The sequence below is a fragment of the Xyrauchen texanus genome, chromosome 30 (genome assembly GCF_025860055.1).
Source record: "Xyrauchen texanus isolate HMW12.3.18 chromosome 30, RBS_HiC_50CHRs, whole genome shotgun sequence".
NCBI lineage: Eukaryota > Metazoa > Chordata > Actinopteri > Cypriniformes > Catostomidae > Xyrauchen > Xyrauchen texanus.
In genome coordinates, this window is record NC_068305.1 from 37,729,341 (window position 1) to 37,742,918 (window position 13,578).

General features: G+C 38.7%; 2 protein-coding genes across 3 annotated transcripts; both read left to right on the plus strand.

Moving 5' to 3' along the window:
* The first annotated feature begins 777 nt into the window (after positions 1–777).
* LOC127624344 (protein unc-93 homolog A-like) lies at positions 778–7,003 on the plus strand. Of its 2 annotated transcripts, XM_052099132.1 has the most exons (8): positions 778–1,002; positions 1,466–1,647; positions 2,280–2,509; positions 2,588–2,713; positions 2,988–3,205; positions 5,537–5,672; positions 5,748–5,879; positions 5,973–7,003. In XM_052099132.1, the coding sequence occupies exons 1-8, from the start codon at positions 913–915 to the stop codon at positions 6,287–6,289; spliced, it is 1,431 nt and encodes a 476-aa protein (XP_051955092.1). In that variant the 5' UTR covers positions 778–912; the 3' UTR covers positions 6,290–7,003. The 2 variants fall into 2 exon arrangements, with proteins under 2 accessions (XP_051955092.1, XP_051955093.1); XM_052099133.1 differs by lacking the exons at positions 778–1,002; positions 1,466–1,647 and adding an exon at positions 2,064–2,173.
* A 2,043-nt stretch (positions 7,004–9,046) lies between these two features.
* ttll2 (tubulin tyrosine ligase-like family, member 2) lies at positions 9,047–13,188 on the plus strand. The gene is given in 3 exon segments (XM_052099061.1): positions 9,047–10,923; positions 11,024–12,457; positions 12,460–13,188. Coding segments are annotated over 3 exon segments (1,815 nt in total). The 5' UTR covers positions 9,047–10,868; the 3' UTR covers positions 12,786–13,188.
* Positions 13,189–13,578: the final 390 nt, after the last annotated feature.

A 13,578-nucleotide genomic window follows, 5' to 3' on the forward strand; every position in this document is an offset into this window, starting at 1 on the left:
CATGCTTGAATGAACAATTGCAGATTTTTACTGTTTCCAGTGTATATTAAGATCTGGGCTAGTAACTGAAAGATTGCAAGGGTCGATCAGTGAACTATCACAATTGTGCCCTTAGACAAAATGCTTAAGTTCAGGTTGCTTCAGTGAAACCAGCAGTAAGTTTTTGTGAGTCACTTTGAATGCAATATGATATTGCAGCGAACAGACATTGTCCTGCTCACTCCATAGAAACAGCGTGAAAGTTTGCAGAAAAAAGCATTTCACTGCTATCATTTGAGAATATGACAAAATGCTTAACAATTACAAGACAGCCAGTCAAAGTCTCTCCTTGTGTGGATGAAAATTTAAAATTTAGAAAGGATGAAATATGCATGAGCCATAAAACCTGTCATTTTAATTTACAGTTAAAACATGCAGCACATGTCTTCCTTGGCTAGCCTGTCTACATTTACAGATGTCCAGTTTCACATGAGAGATGAGTATGATAAAACTATAAACTCGCTAATATCATAAGAACAATCACCTGACAATAACAATCTCAAGGTTCAAACACTAAAATCATTCATATTTTACCTTATGTCAATGTTTTCATTTCAAATAAAATGCATTTTCCATCTCACAGATCTTGTGCTTGTTCAACCTTAAAGCTCGTAAGGCAACCTGTGAGAAAAACATGTTTTAGTGAAAGATAAGGGATTTCACTGACCAAGCTTTAGTCATCCAAACACTGAAAGCCTTTATGACTACGATACACTGAACTTTGCCCTACAACACGAGCTTTGCTATATTAGCTCTTTATTAATTGGATGTGAGACAGTCTATGATCCATAAACATTTTAACAGGACTTTCTGCACCTTTACTGGAGGAATTTCTCTCTTTTGAGACATTCAAGGGATTTGAGACCTGCAAAAATGATAACCCGTGATACCAAAAATGTCCTTGTGGTTTCTTTTGGATTTTTGCTCTTATTTACGGCATATGGAGGGCTACAAAGTTTACAGGTAACAAATATGAATATTGCCGTTCATAAAGTGTATTATTAGTGCTGTAACATTCCTCACTTGCTTTGCTTAAAAATGACCAACCGAAATGATACAGGACAACATGATATTTTACAAACTCAATTAAGTTATGCTTATTTGGTGCACAATTGAATGTTATTGGTATTGATTTGTTCACTTGAATCTTGAATTGAAAAATAATTATAAATGTATGCATTTCAATTTAATAACAATATTCCATCAAATTGAACTAATTGAACAACCTATAATAAAATAAAATGGAAAAAAGTAAATATTTTACATTTATTCATTTTCGTTTGTTAAAAATGACATTGACATTTGACAAAATGACAAATTTGATGACATTTTATTCATCTGAAATGGGTAAATCTTTTTTTTTTTTTTTTTATTTAATATTTTTCAGATTTTTAATGGATAAACACTATAATCTTGTACATTACAGAGCAGTCTGAATGCAGAGGATGGAATGGGCGTTATATCACTTAGTGTGATCTATGGAGCCATTATACTGTCCTCGATGTTTCTGCCTCCCATAATGATCAAAAATCTGGGCTGCAAATGGACCATCGTTATTTCCATGGGATGTTATGTGGCATATTCCTTTGGAAACCTATCGCCAGGCTGGTGCGTTCATATCTTGGCCTTTTGCAACATTGCTGCTTTGTTCAGCAACAGATCAAGTTCAGAACACACAGTATATTGTGCAAATGTGAGACACAGCTTGCTCAAATCTCAGGGCCTAATAAAAATATTCTGCATTAAATACAAGGTAAAACTTAACAAGCAAAAATAATGCGTTATCAATGCACTTACAATAGCAGTCTATGGGCAACATGGTACGTTCGCCAGATAGACTTCCATTGTAAGTGCTTATTCCACAGCGTAGTTGAATTCTTTTTTCTGATTGGTAGACAGATGTTCAAAGGTGTTTTGAGGGGAATTTTGTTTATTAATGCACAGCTACAAGGTAGTTCAAGGTCACTTTGTTGCCAAATTATTTATTTCAAAAGCTGTACAGCTGACCCTGGCAAAAGAAATAGAAAAAGATGAAGATATTCGCCAAGCAAATTCGAAAAATATTTAAGTGAATGGTGACCTAAGCTTGCATTCTGCCTAACATCTCCTTTTGTGTTTTGGCCAACACAACAGTGTATGAATAATTGCCCCTTTAATAAAAAGTTCCGGAATTTCAGGCTATTATTATATCTGCAGTGCATTTAAACAGTTTTCTGTGTTTTTCAATATTTTCTCTGCAGGGCAAGCCTGATGTCCACCTCGGCCATTCTGGGTTTTGGAGGTTCACCACTTTGGTCAGCAAAATGCACTTATCTCACAATAAGTGGCAACATGCAAGGCCAGAAACTCAACAAGAAAAGCCAGGACATCATAAACCAGTACTTTGGTGTCTTCTTCTTCATTTTCCAGACTTCGACAGTGTGGGGCAACCTCATGTCATCTCTGATATTTGGACAGGACTCTAACATAGGTAGAGCTGCATTCAATGCAATGCTGTAATCAACTGGTCTCTGTTTTAAGTGCTCTGAACGTTAATCTGTATTTATAGCTGAAATCCCAGAGGAGAACTTGCAGTACTGTGGAGCGGGGTTATGCATTGAGAATTTTACCACCACTGGAAACACAACCCGTCCAGAAAAACGCCTAGTGGATATACTATTAGGCTGCTACATTGGTAGGCAATAATGACTCGTATTTGTGGCCAGACTAGCTCATATTATGTTGTGAAATATAAATGTTATTTTCTGTATCTCTTACAAAGATTATTTTAAGAATAAGAATAGGCTTTTTCTTTGACGTTATGAATGAAATAATTCACAAAATGTCTAGCTTTACTATTTGGAAGGAATTTGTTGCAAGTCCACTCACATTTTTCTCACAAATTGTAAAAGTTTCTAGTTTCAATTCCAGTAAAAACTGTCTAACCAATAGTTTTTTGGTTCATGTAGGTGTGGGGCTTCTGGCCATAATATTTGTTGCTCTGCTTCTGGACAACATAGACCGCGATCTGGCCAGAGAATTTCGGAAAAACAAGGGCAATGTATCCTTTTGTAGCACCATCCTGTCCACCTTTAAACTCATGAGAAACCCCAAATTGTTGCTGCTCATTCCATTGACCATATACAGTGGGTTTGAACAAAGCTTTCTTGCTGGCGAATATACAAAGGTACAGAAGCTGTGAACATCAATTCTTCTTCTGAAGTATGAGCTTAAAGGAATGATTCACCCAAAAATTCAAAAAACTGTCACCATTTACTCACCCACTTGTGATTAAAAATCTGCATGACTTTCTTTATTCTGTGGAACACATAAGGAGCAATTTTAAAGGCTTCCATGGTCGCTTATTTAAAGGAACATTTCACCCAAAAGTGAAAATTCTCATCACTCTCATCATTTACTCACACTCATGCCATCCCAGATGTTTATGACTTACTTTCTTCTGCTGAACACAAAGGAAGATTTGTAGAAGAATATCTGAGCTCTGTAGGTGCATACAATGCAAGTCAATAGGGTCCAACCCTTTGAGATCAAAAAACATGTAAAGGCAGCAGGTGTCCCGACGTGTTGTGGTTACGGCCGATGCCTCAAAACTGGGTTGGGGCGCCGTGTGCAACGGGCGCGCAGCCGCAGGCCGGTGGAACCGAGGCCCGCTGAGCTGGCACATCAACTGCCTAGAGCTGCTGGCTGTTTCCCTTGCCCTGAAGAGGTTTCTCAGGTCCGAGCCCGTAGAACTCGGTAGCACGCTGACGATCTGACTGGGTGAACCGCTTGCGCCTAGCGCCCTTTCCCTCTAACCAAGGGAAAACAGTGCGCCTCCATTCCCAGGAGATCCCATCTTTGGGCCGCTGGTTGACTCATCCCTAGCCCTCGTTGGTCCGCAGTTCAGCGGAGGAACTCGCCGACCCAAGCCACTGTGGGTACCTCAAGCTACCCTGTACTGATATAGGTGCTCCACAGGTAAGGCCTCCTGTTCGGACTCCCCCTGTGTGAAATGCCACGGTACTGTCCCCTCACGAGCGGACCCCGTGTCTCCCTTAGGCAGTTACAGCTGCCTCGGTCGCCGTGCTGTTCGCTATCCACCCCCTACGGGGTTGGGTCTACCACCGCACCAACTTTTCCACATAGGTCCTAAGTTAGGCCATCTGATGTATTTGCCACTAAAACTTTGCCTCCCCTGCTGGGTAGGTGTGGCCTCCACAGGGTCTTCTCCGCCCTAAAAAAAAGGGCTAAGACCCCCTTCCCTCAATGCGTGTAAGGGCCCCGGCCGTAGTTGCTCTATGCGAGAAACATAGAGAGAAAAGAGGCCCAGCCAGGCTGGCCCGTTCCCAGGTTGGTCGGCCATCACCTTGTTCCCCCCTCCAGGGTAACGATAAGCAGTCTGATGGCTTAAATGGGGCATTGGGGAAGGGTACGTGCAGCCTGATACAGTTGGCCGTCCGGCACGTAAGAATACCTGCTCGCTCCTGTATCGGCAGTTCACGTACACGGCTCAGCACATGGCACTTTTTAAGTGGACCCCTAGTGTCACTTCTCTGACACAACGTGGAGAGAGCGACATAAGGGGAACGTCTAGGTTACGTATGTAACCTCCGTTCCCCGATGGAGGGAACAAGACGTTGTTTCTCCCCTGCCACGTCGCTGAGCCGAGCCACCGTTGTGGCCGGACCATTTCCGGCTCCTCAGAAAAATCCTGAATGAACTCCCGTATTTGCGCCACTTAAATACCCATATGTCCGGGGGTGGGACATGCAAATACTGGCTGCCAACTCTCACTGGCCTTTTTTCATAGTTCAGAGGTGAATATCGGCGCTCAAGAGAGACCCCTAGTGTCGCTTCTCTGACACAACGTCTCGTTCCCTCCATCGGGGAACGGTGGTTACATACGTAACCTAGACGTTTAGTTTGCTGCTTTTTGTTAGTAACTTGTTATGTAGCTAACTAAAAAGCAGCTTGAGTGTAGTTTAACCACTTTAAGTTTAAATGGTCTGCACTTATATAGCGCCTTTTTAACCTTAGAGGTATTCAAAGCACTTTACACTGCGTCTCATTCACCCATTCACACACACATTCACACTCACACACCAATGACAGCAGAGCTGCCATGCGAGGCGCTAGTCTGCCATTGGGAGCAACTTGGGGTTCAATGTCTTGCCCAAGGACACTTCGGCATGTGGAGTCGTGTGGGCCGGGAATCAAACCACCAACCTTGTGTTTAGTGGCCAACCCGCTCAACCACCAGAGCCACAGCTGTTTAGAGAGTAGATTGTAGCTTGGAAAGTGTGTTTCAAAGTAACTTTCCCAACACTGGTGAGAAACAGACTGATGATAGTTGTTCACTGAAACCCTTGATTGAACCTCGAAACAAAATAACTTCTTATTGAGTGTATTCCTTGGAAGAAAGTCTTTTAGGTTTAAGACAGCATGATGGTGAGTAAATTATGACAGAATTTGGCTGAACTATTCCTTTAATATGTTTGTGACCCTCTTCCCTCTGCAGAACTATGTGACATGTGCGTTAGGAATACATTATGTTGGCTTTGTCATGATCTGCTTCGGTGCTGTAAACTCCTTGTGCTCATTTGCTTTTGGGAGACTGGCAGCATACACTGGAAGAATTCCCCTCTTTTGCTTGGGTAAGGCAAGAACAGGTTGACGTTAAATATGGTTGCTGGATTTTATGTTAATTCTGTCTTTCTTGACTTTCACAGCTGCACTGATAAATCTGGGCTGTATTTTGGGTCTGCTGTACTGGAAGCCTCATCCAGACCAGCTGCCTGTATTTTTTGTGTTTTCTGCCCTGTGGGGCATGGCAGATGCTGTGTGGCAAACACAAACCAATGGTGAGTGCTTTATGTTATAAATATATGGATTATTTGCATTATTTTTACATTTCCTTATAATTAAAGTTATATTTTATTTGTATTGCATTGCAGCACTGTATGGTATTCTCTTTGCTGATCACAAAGAAGCTGCATTTGCCAACTACCGCATGTGGGAGTCACTTGGTTTTGTAATAGCCTTCGCTTACAGCACATACATCTGCTTGTCTACCAAGATTTACATTATTTTAACTCTTCTGGCCGTAACCATGGTAACTTACCTATTTGTCGAGTACAAAGAGTACAAGCAACCAACCGAACAAATGATTTACGTGTTTAATTCAGAGAAGACTGACCTCAAAGATGAAAAATATGTTAAAATACGTGAAAATATGAATGAAAAATATGTTGTTAGCCAGACACATTTTTAAGTACATGGTTGATGTTATGTTTCTAATTTGTATTTCAGCATGTAGAATGTAAATATTTTATTTGAAAGACTATTTTTACAGTATTTTTGAGTGTTGAGTTAAATTCCTGTATTCTGATGTAGCAATTACACATTTTATTAGCACCGTTTAATTCGTAATGTAACTGAAATGCACTGCAAAATAACTAGTTAACCTTACATAAAAAAAGCATGTAAACCGATTGCCTTAATAAATCTAAGTAAATGTACTTCTTTTGCAGTAAATGTACTTATTTCGTTCTAGGAATAGTCCACTTTACTTGAGCCAAAGAAGTATATTTACTTGATTTATTTAAGGCAATTGGTTTCCTCACTATTTAATAAAGTCAACTTATTACATTTTACAGTGTGTACTCAAATAATGAAATATAATTTTAGTATAATATGCATTAAAATGCAAAATAACTTTACATAAAAAGCTCTTGAACCACTATAATACTGCTGTTTATTGTGTTTATAGCACACTCAGATGTTAAATGTTCATGCATTGTGAATACTTCAGATTCAGTGATACTTTTGGTCTCTGACTTTAACCACTAAAAGTGATCATTTAGAACAGCTTAGCTTAGGAGATCATATCAAATATGATCGTAAATAGTCTTGTATTAACGATTTATGTGTATATGGAGCAAATTAGCATAAAATAATGGCTGAAAAACATCATGATTTTGAATAAAATTACACCAGCAACTTTGCCAGTTTCATATTGGACTACTGTACTGAGCACCAGATCAGATCAAAGATTGGTGTCATATCGTATGCCAAATCTACATAATAAAAATCAATGTATAAGCTCCAGATTATAAAAAGGTCGAACTCACCCATAAAAAAAAGAATTATGCATTAATTATATTGCTCCTATAAACAGATTTAACCCCTTCATATGAATGAAATTACAAAATAATAATAATTATTATTATTACAAGCCTAAAATATAAATGATATGAAAATGCACATGGAAAATACACATTGCCATAAGCTTTAACTCCATAGTATTATAATTGATAGGTATTCTGCACAGGCCTACTCATACAAGGCAACAAAACAATTTTACAGCTTTTACAAGCAATGTCTAAAGGGCACATCTGCACAATACAGGAACTTACTGAGATAATCTTATACTGAAAACGTCATATAAGATCACATCATCTTTATCATAAACTATTTCTGAGTGAGTCATTATATTACTAAACCCAGTTCTGATGTTCATGTTGTTTTGAAATAAATTGTAATGTTGCACTTAAATGCACAAACTATGAGAATATCTGTTGTGAGAAAATGACAAAAATCCATATGGAAATGTCAGTGCATACATTACACTACTATTTCAAAATGCATCGCAGTGACTGCATATTAAAATTGTTAGGTACAGTATGTAAGACAAAATGCTGAAAATGAACAGCGAATCAATGCAATGGGTAAAATAAAATAAAACAACATTTGGATATTGAGAGTTCATACGATGCAAATCTTTTATTAAAATGTTTAAGAAAAAAACGTACATTAATTATATCTCTAAATTATGTTAATTAATGTGTAACTTAGCAGTTCACAGCCTGCAAGAAATTATTTTATAGCAGCTCTCAAGCAACTGTAAAACCGTTCTGCAATGCTCTGGGTTGTGAGCAGTAGATGGCAGCATCTGTTCTGGTCATACAGGGATTTCTTAGTTACACTAGATTATGTTGAAATATTTTTGATGAAAACAGTTTTTGTATTTTTGTATTAGGTCTAAGCATTTGCCACAGTGTGGAGATAAAATTATGATGAGTGTTATGGGGGGACAAAAATAATAAAACACTTGATAGCACAAGCAATCTAAGCAAAAATCTCCACATTTAATATACAGGAATCAATGGTCAACCCCCAATTTAAAATGGAAATGCTTAAAGTTTATATTCAATCTAGATCAAAATAAATATTATTTTTATTCATTTATTATGAGGTAGGCAAATTTGGGACATTTAAATACAGTTTAAAACCCACATTTTTGTTGCTATTATTATTATTATTATAATATATATATTTTTAGCAAAAAACATAAAATAATAAAATAAAAAAAATTGGTACTTTACTGGCAATTTTTATGTCAACAGCTTGTCTAACTAGGTAAGATTTTTTTTCTTCTAAAAAACAAAACAAAAAACTGAAAATTGATGGGATTTGCCACTGTTGTAAAAGAGTGCAAAAACAAAGCTGGCTCATTTTAAGGGTTATTTCTCACAAAAATGAAAATGAGTACAATTCGTGAGTACAATTAGACAATAGCTAAACCTTAAAGGGATAGTTCACCCAAATATGAAAATTCTCACACATTTACTCATGGCACGAAGGTGAGTAAATAATGAGAGTATTTTCATGTTTGGGTGAACTATCCCTTTAAGGTTTAGCTATTGTCTAATTGTAGCTACTCACGAACAGAGGATAAACATAACCGACGGCTACGTTGATTTATTATTATTATTATTATTATATAAATGTTTTAATAATACAAGCAAAATAGAACAGCTTCGACAATGTCTGAACTTCCTTCACTGAGTCACATTGGTAAGAATTGGAGGTGAATAATATATATAAAGATCTCGATGACTCACGCTGGATCATAAATTGTGACGTCACCTGCTCTGGGCGTAACCTGACACTGCGCGTCAGCGGGTCGAATAGCGCGTTTCTATTCAAAGGCCGCGCCGGTCTCCTGGTAACGAAAGATGAACAGATGTAGAGCGGAGGACACAACAGGAGCCCCGACCTGTCTAACAGGAATTCAGTGTCGAGGTTCTCCCAGGTAACTAAGTTCAATCAGGTAAGAGTGATTTATATGCGAATGCACCCTACACACTGTGAAAAGTTGGTATGGAAGTGGAATGTAGACCTACAGGATAATGTACTCGATATCCTCAAACTGAGGTAAATATTAAGAGCAGATTTTGTACAAATGCTTCAGTGCTGGGGATTTCATGTATTTTGTAATGAGACTGGAGAAAAAAAAATAATTTTGTAAATGTTTTATAACAGTTCTTATCAGAAATACCCAATGTGTCACCTACATGCTAAGATTTAACTTTGTGTTAGAGAATGCTGTGAATCCATTTATTTCAATGGTTAAAGTATCACCAGACTGATCTCACAGTGAAATCGGAAACATTATGTTGACTTTTCTTTAGTTTAAATCGGTCTGTGCTTACTGATATTCAAAACACTGCCCCCAGTGGTCAAAGCGTTAGAGAGCTCAATTTGTCAAATCAAATGTCAACAGAGGAGCGCCAAAAGCAAGTTGTTTTCACCTGTACAGGCTGTATTGTAAACGTATACTGTAAAAAGGAATGCATATTTTTTAAACTGTACCCCCCAACCAATAAACTGAACCTAACCATCAGTGGAGTAAAAATGTAGTGTTAGAAGGAAAAACGCAACCACTGAATCACGCTCATCACTGATTATGTGAACGCAATTACTTCCTGGGGCCGGTTGCATAAACATAGCCATTAACTTAAGACGGCATCTAAAAATTAGTTTGACTAGCTAAAGACACCACAGAAAGCCTGTTGCTCACAGTTGTCTTTAGCAAGAGAGTCTAATTGGCATTGCATTGTGGGAAAATTAAGACAATGCACAGCTTTAAAAAAAATGGCTGACAGTGGACACCCAATACAGTTTCAATTCGCTGTAAATATTTGCTTATTAGAGGACTACAGAGCTTCAAAATTGATTCTAATGAAAACATATAGTGATTGTAACCCAAATAATAAAAACACATGACATTTTGTTACCATCGTTGAAGTCAAAGTCTTCAACAAAGTCTCAACTCAAGCCCCTTTCAGCCCTCAACTGAAGCCCCATTGGCTCAGCTGAGAGTTAATTTCCATGGCAACTTAGAATGTCAATGAAAGTTAGCCTAGTGGTGTTTTATCTTACATTTTAGTCTTAAAGTAGACATTTACATTTATGCATTTAGCAGACGCTTTTATCCAAAGCGACTTACAGTGCACTTATTACAGGGACAATCCCCCCGGAGCAACCTGGATTAAGTGTCTTACTCAAGGACAAAATGGTGGTGGCTGTGGGGATCGAACCAGCAACCTTCTGATTACCAGTTATGTGCTTTTGTCCACTACGCCACCACCACTCCATATTAGACCTATCTATGTGTTTATGCAACTGACTGAAAAGAAAAAGACCAACATTTCAGACAACTAACTAGTAAGACGGCCCCTGGATTCAATTTTGGGATCGGAAACCGGGTCTCCCACACTACTAATGCAACACGCTTCTGGTCGTGCCACAAGGAAAGTTAAACACACAGGAGCCGATGCAACAATTTTTTAATAGAAGATGCCGCTTCTCAGTGAGTTAGCATAATGTGGCTGATAGGGTATAACATGTAAACTTAAAAAAATAAACCTTTGCTGCAGCACACTCTGACATAGTCATCAACAGACAAATGAAAATGTCAGTCAGATAGTTCAATTGTCATTTCAGAAATCCAGTTTGCTGTATTCTTGCTTGATTTGAATGGACGCGGCTTTTCCCACACCCTCAAAATGGATCTTACACATTCATGTCTGTCATACACTCCATCTGAGCTTTCTCTAGTTTGTAAGCACACTTACACCAATATAATGTAATGTAATTTTTCCACTTACAAACATAATTCAGAGAATTGTCTTGTTTGACTAAAGTTTTTCTTCTCTTTGAGACACTGGGATTTCTATGGCTGAGGAGGAATGTGGCTTTGCTCCCCTGGTGTTCCGACTCCATGGAGGAGCTCCGCAGGTTGTACGTGAGGTTCTCCTGGAACGTGGATGGGAAGAGTATGACGAACAGGAGCATGAGGATGGAGACTGGAACCTCTACTGGAGAACCTCTGCCTTCCGAAGCTCTGACTATGAAAACATCTTGCCTTGGCAGAGACTGAACCATCAACCCAAAACGATCCACATCACGCGAAAGGACTGTTTGGTACGATACTTGAGGAGAATGAAAAGTGCTTACGGCACAACGGTGTATGACTTCAGCCCAGCTGCTTTCATCTTGCCTAATGAATACACAAAGTTTCTTGGGGTGTACACCAAGAATTTTACAGCTGATAGAGGGAAGTTTCGGTACTGGATTTGTAAACCAGTTGATCTGTCAAGAGGACGAGGTATTTTTCTCTTTGATGATATTAAAGACTTGGCTTATGACTCTCCAATGATCATACAGAGATACATCAGCAAGCCTCTTCTCATTTCAGGATACAAGTTTGATTTGCGTATTTACGTCTGCGTAAAGAGCTTCTCACCTCTTGTAATTTACATGCACCAGGAAGGCTTGGTGCGTTTCGCGACAGAAAAATACAACCTGGCCTCTTTAGACAATCTATACTCTCATCTGACGAACACCAGCATCAATAAGTTTGGATTGTGCTACACTACAGATAAAGAACGAGTTGGCCGTGGATGCAAGTGGACGATGAGCAAATTTCGTTGCTTTCTTCACAACCAAGGCATCAATGAACATCTCTTGTGGCATAGGATCACTAATATCATCACGTTAACTCTGCTCACAGCCGTTCCTACTGTTCCTTCCAGCCCCAACTGTCTTGAGCTGTTGGGGTTTGACATCCTCATTGACGCCAGTTTCAAGCCATGGCTTTTAGAAGTCAACTATAGTCCCGCGCTTTCAGTGGATTGCCCTGCAGACGTAACAGTCAAAAAAGGGCTGATCAATGACATTATAGACCTGATGAACTACAGGATGAATGACAGTATCAGACAGAAGGGATACTACAGGAAGAGATATACAAGAGCATGTTGTTCAGGTAGCCATTATTTACGGCCCAAAATTGCCCCAGTGTTTTTGTTACCGAAGACTTTGCATACAACTCAGATGGGCAGGAGAAGGTGGAGTCAATCTGTGTTGAACTCTTCAAGTCCTGAAGACACTTGGTTGTGCTCTGAGAAAGTCTGTGCTAGCAACATTACGTGCCACAATCACCGCAATTCAAAATCCAATTCCAGTGGATATAAAAAGGAGCATACTCCTAATAAGCAAATAGTTTTTGTCTCTCAAAAATCTGAGGTGGCATCTGATGAACTCGCTTCTCGTAACAGCACAAAGCGATCACCTGTATGCAAGTTACCTTCTCTGATGTCCATAAACACAAGTTCCCAACCATCCCATGGAACCATAAAACTCAGGACCGAAGCGTTCCCCCTTTTCGTGTCGGCGACTTCATACTGACATTTCCATTTAATGAGGCAACATGGAAAGCCTCTCGGGATGAAGTGGATGTTAAGACTGTTGTGAATGAGATCCATAAACTCACAAGTCGACTAGCTTCTTCTTTTAGTGAAAAAGAGAAGACGAAGACAGACGAAAGTCAGATGGGTGGTGCTGTCAGGGACAAATTTGATTCTTTGCTTTGGGGTCCAAAAAACCCACCTCTTCTCAGTGAATGCTGCTCCTCAAGTTCATAAATCAAATAATGAATTAAGCAGGCCAATGTGTTTTAATAATTTGTAATCGATTACAACACAGAATGATAGATGAGGGGAGAGTATAATTTTAACACATTTGGGTTTTGCTCATGTATTCAGAAAATGTTTAGATTGAAGCTTTGAAATGTTGCCTCAAACAGCTTTGACATCAGAATCAATGTCCCTACAGTGTATGTAGATGCACCACAGGAGATTGTGGATTTTTGTCTTTTTTTCTGAAAGTCATGAGAATTCTGTGTCCCCACAGTGTCATATCCAGCACATCTTAAATTCTGTATTGTGTTTAAATTAATTCTCTAGTGGAAATGACAGTGATGGAAGTGACATTTTTAATGTTAGTGAAATATATAGCTAACATTTTATGTATCCTAAATGCAGAAAATTAAATGATATAACTATAAAATCATATGTGTATGATGTGATTTATTGTAAATAAAACTACTCAAAAATAACCCTGTGCACCGTTACTAAAACTGTCTGAAATTTTGCAAGGTGCTAGACTAGAGGATTAAATTGGTCATGTTCAGAATAAAATGAAGTGCATTAAGCTATTAACAATGCTACATTTATTACATTTAAGTGGTACAGTACAAATAACCCTGCTCTCCCGTTCTATTTTAGGAATTTCCCTATACTGAAACCAGAGTGTCACAAGGTAGTAAACTGGGTGCACTAGGTCAAATGGTCACACGTCTTCACTTGCATACTGTATCAGATGTGTTCGTGCTGACAGAGATGTTTCAACCCTAATAAATAATTGGCTATTCTTTGC

Coding starts and splice junctions, on each gene's coding strand:
- LOC127624344 (XM_052099132.1), top strand. CDS start 913: ATGATAACCCGTGATACCAAAAATGTCCTTGTGGTTTCTTTTGGATTT. Junction 2,714..2,987: donor ACTATTAGGCTGCTACATTG/GTAGGCAATAAT, acceptor TGGTTCATGTAG/GTGTGGGGCTTCTGGCCATA. Junction 5,673..5,747: donor AATTCCCCTCTTTTGCTTGG/GTAAGGCAAGAA, acceptor TGACTTTCACAG/CTGCACTGATAAATCTGGGC.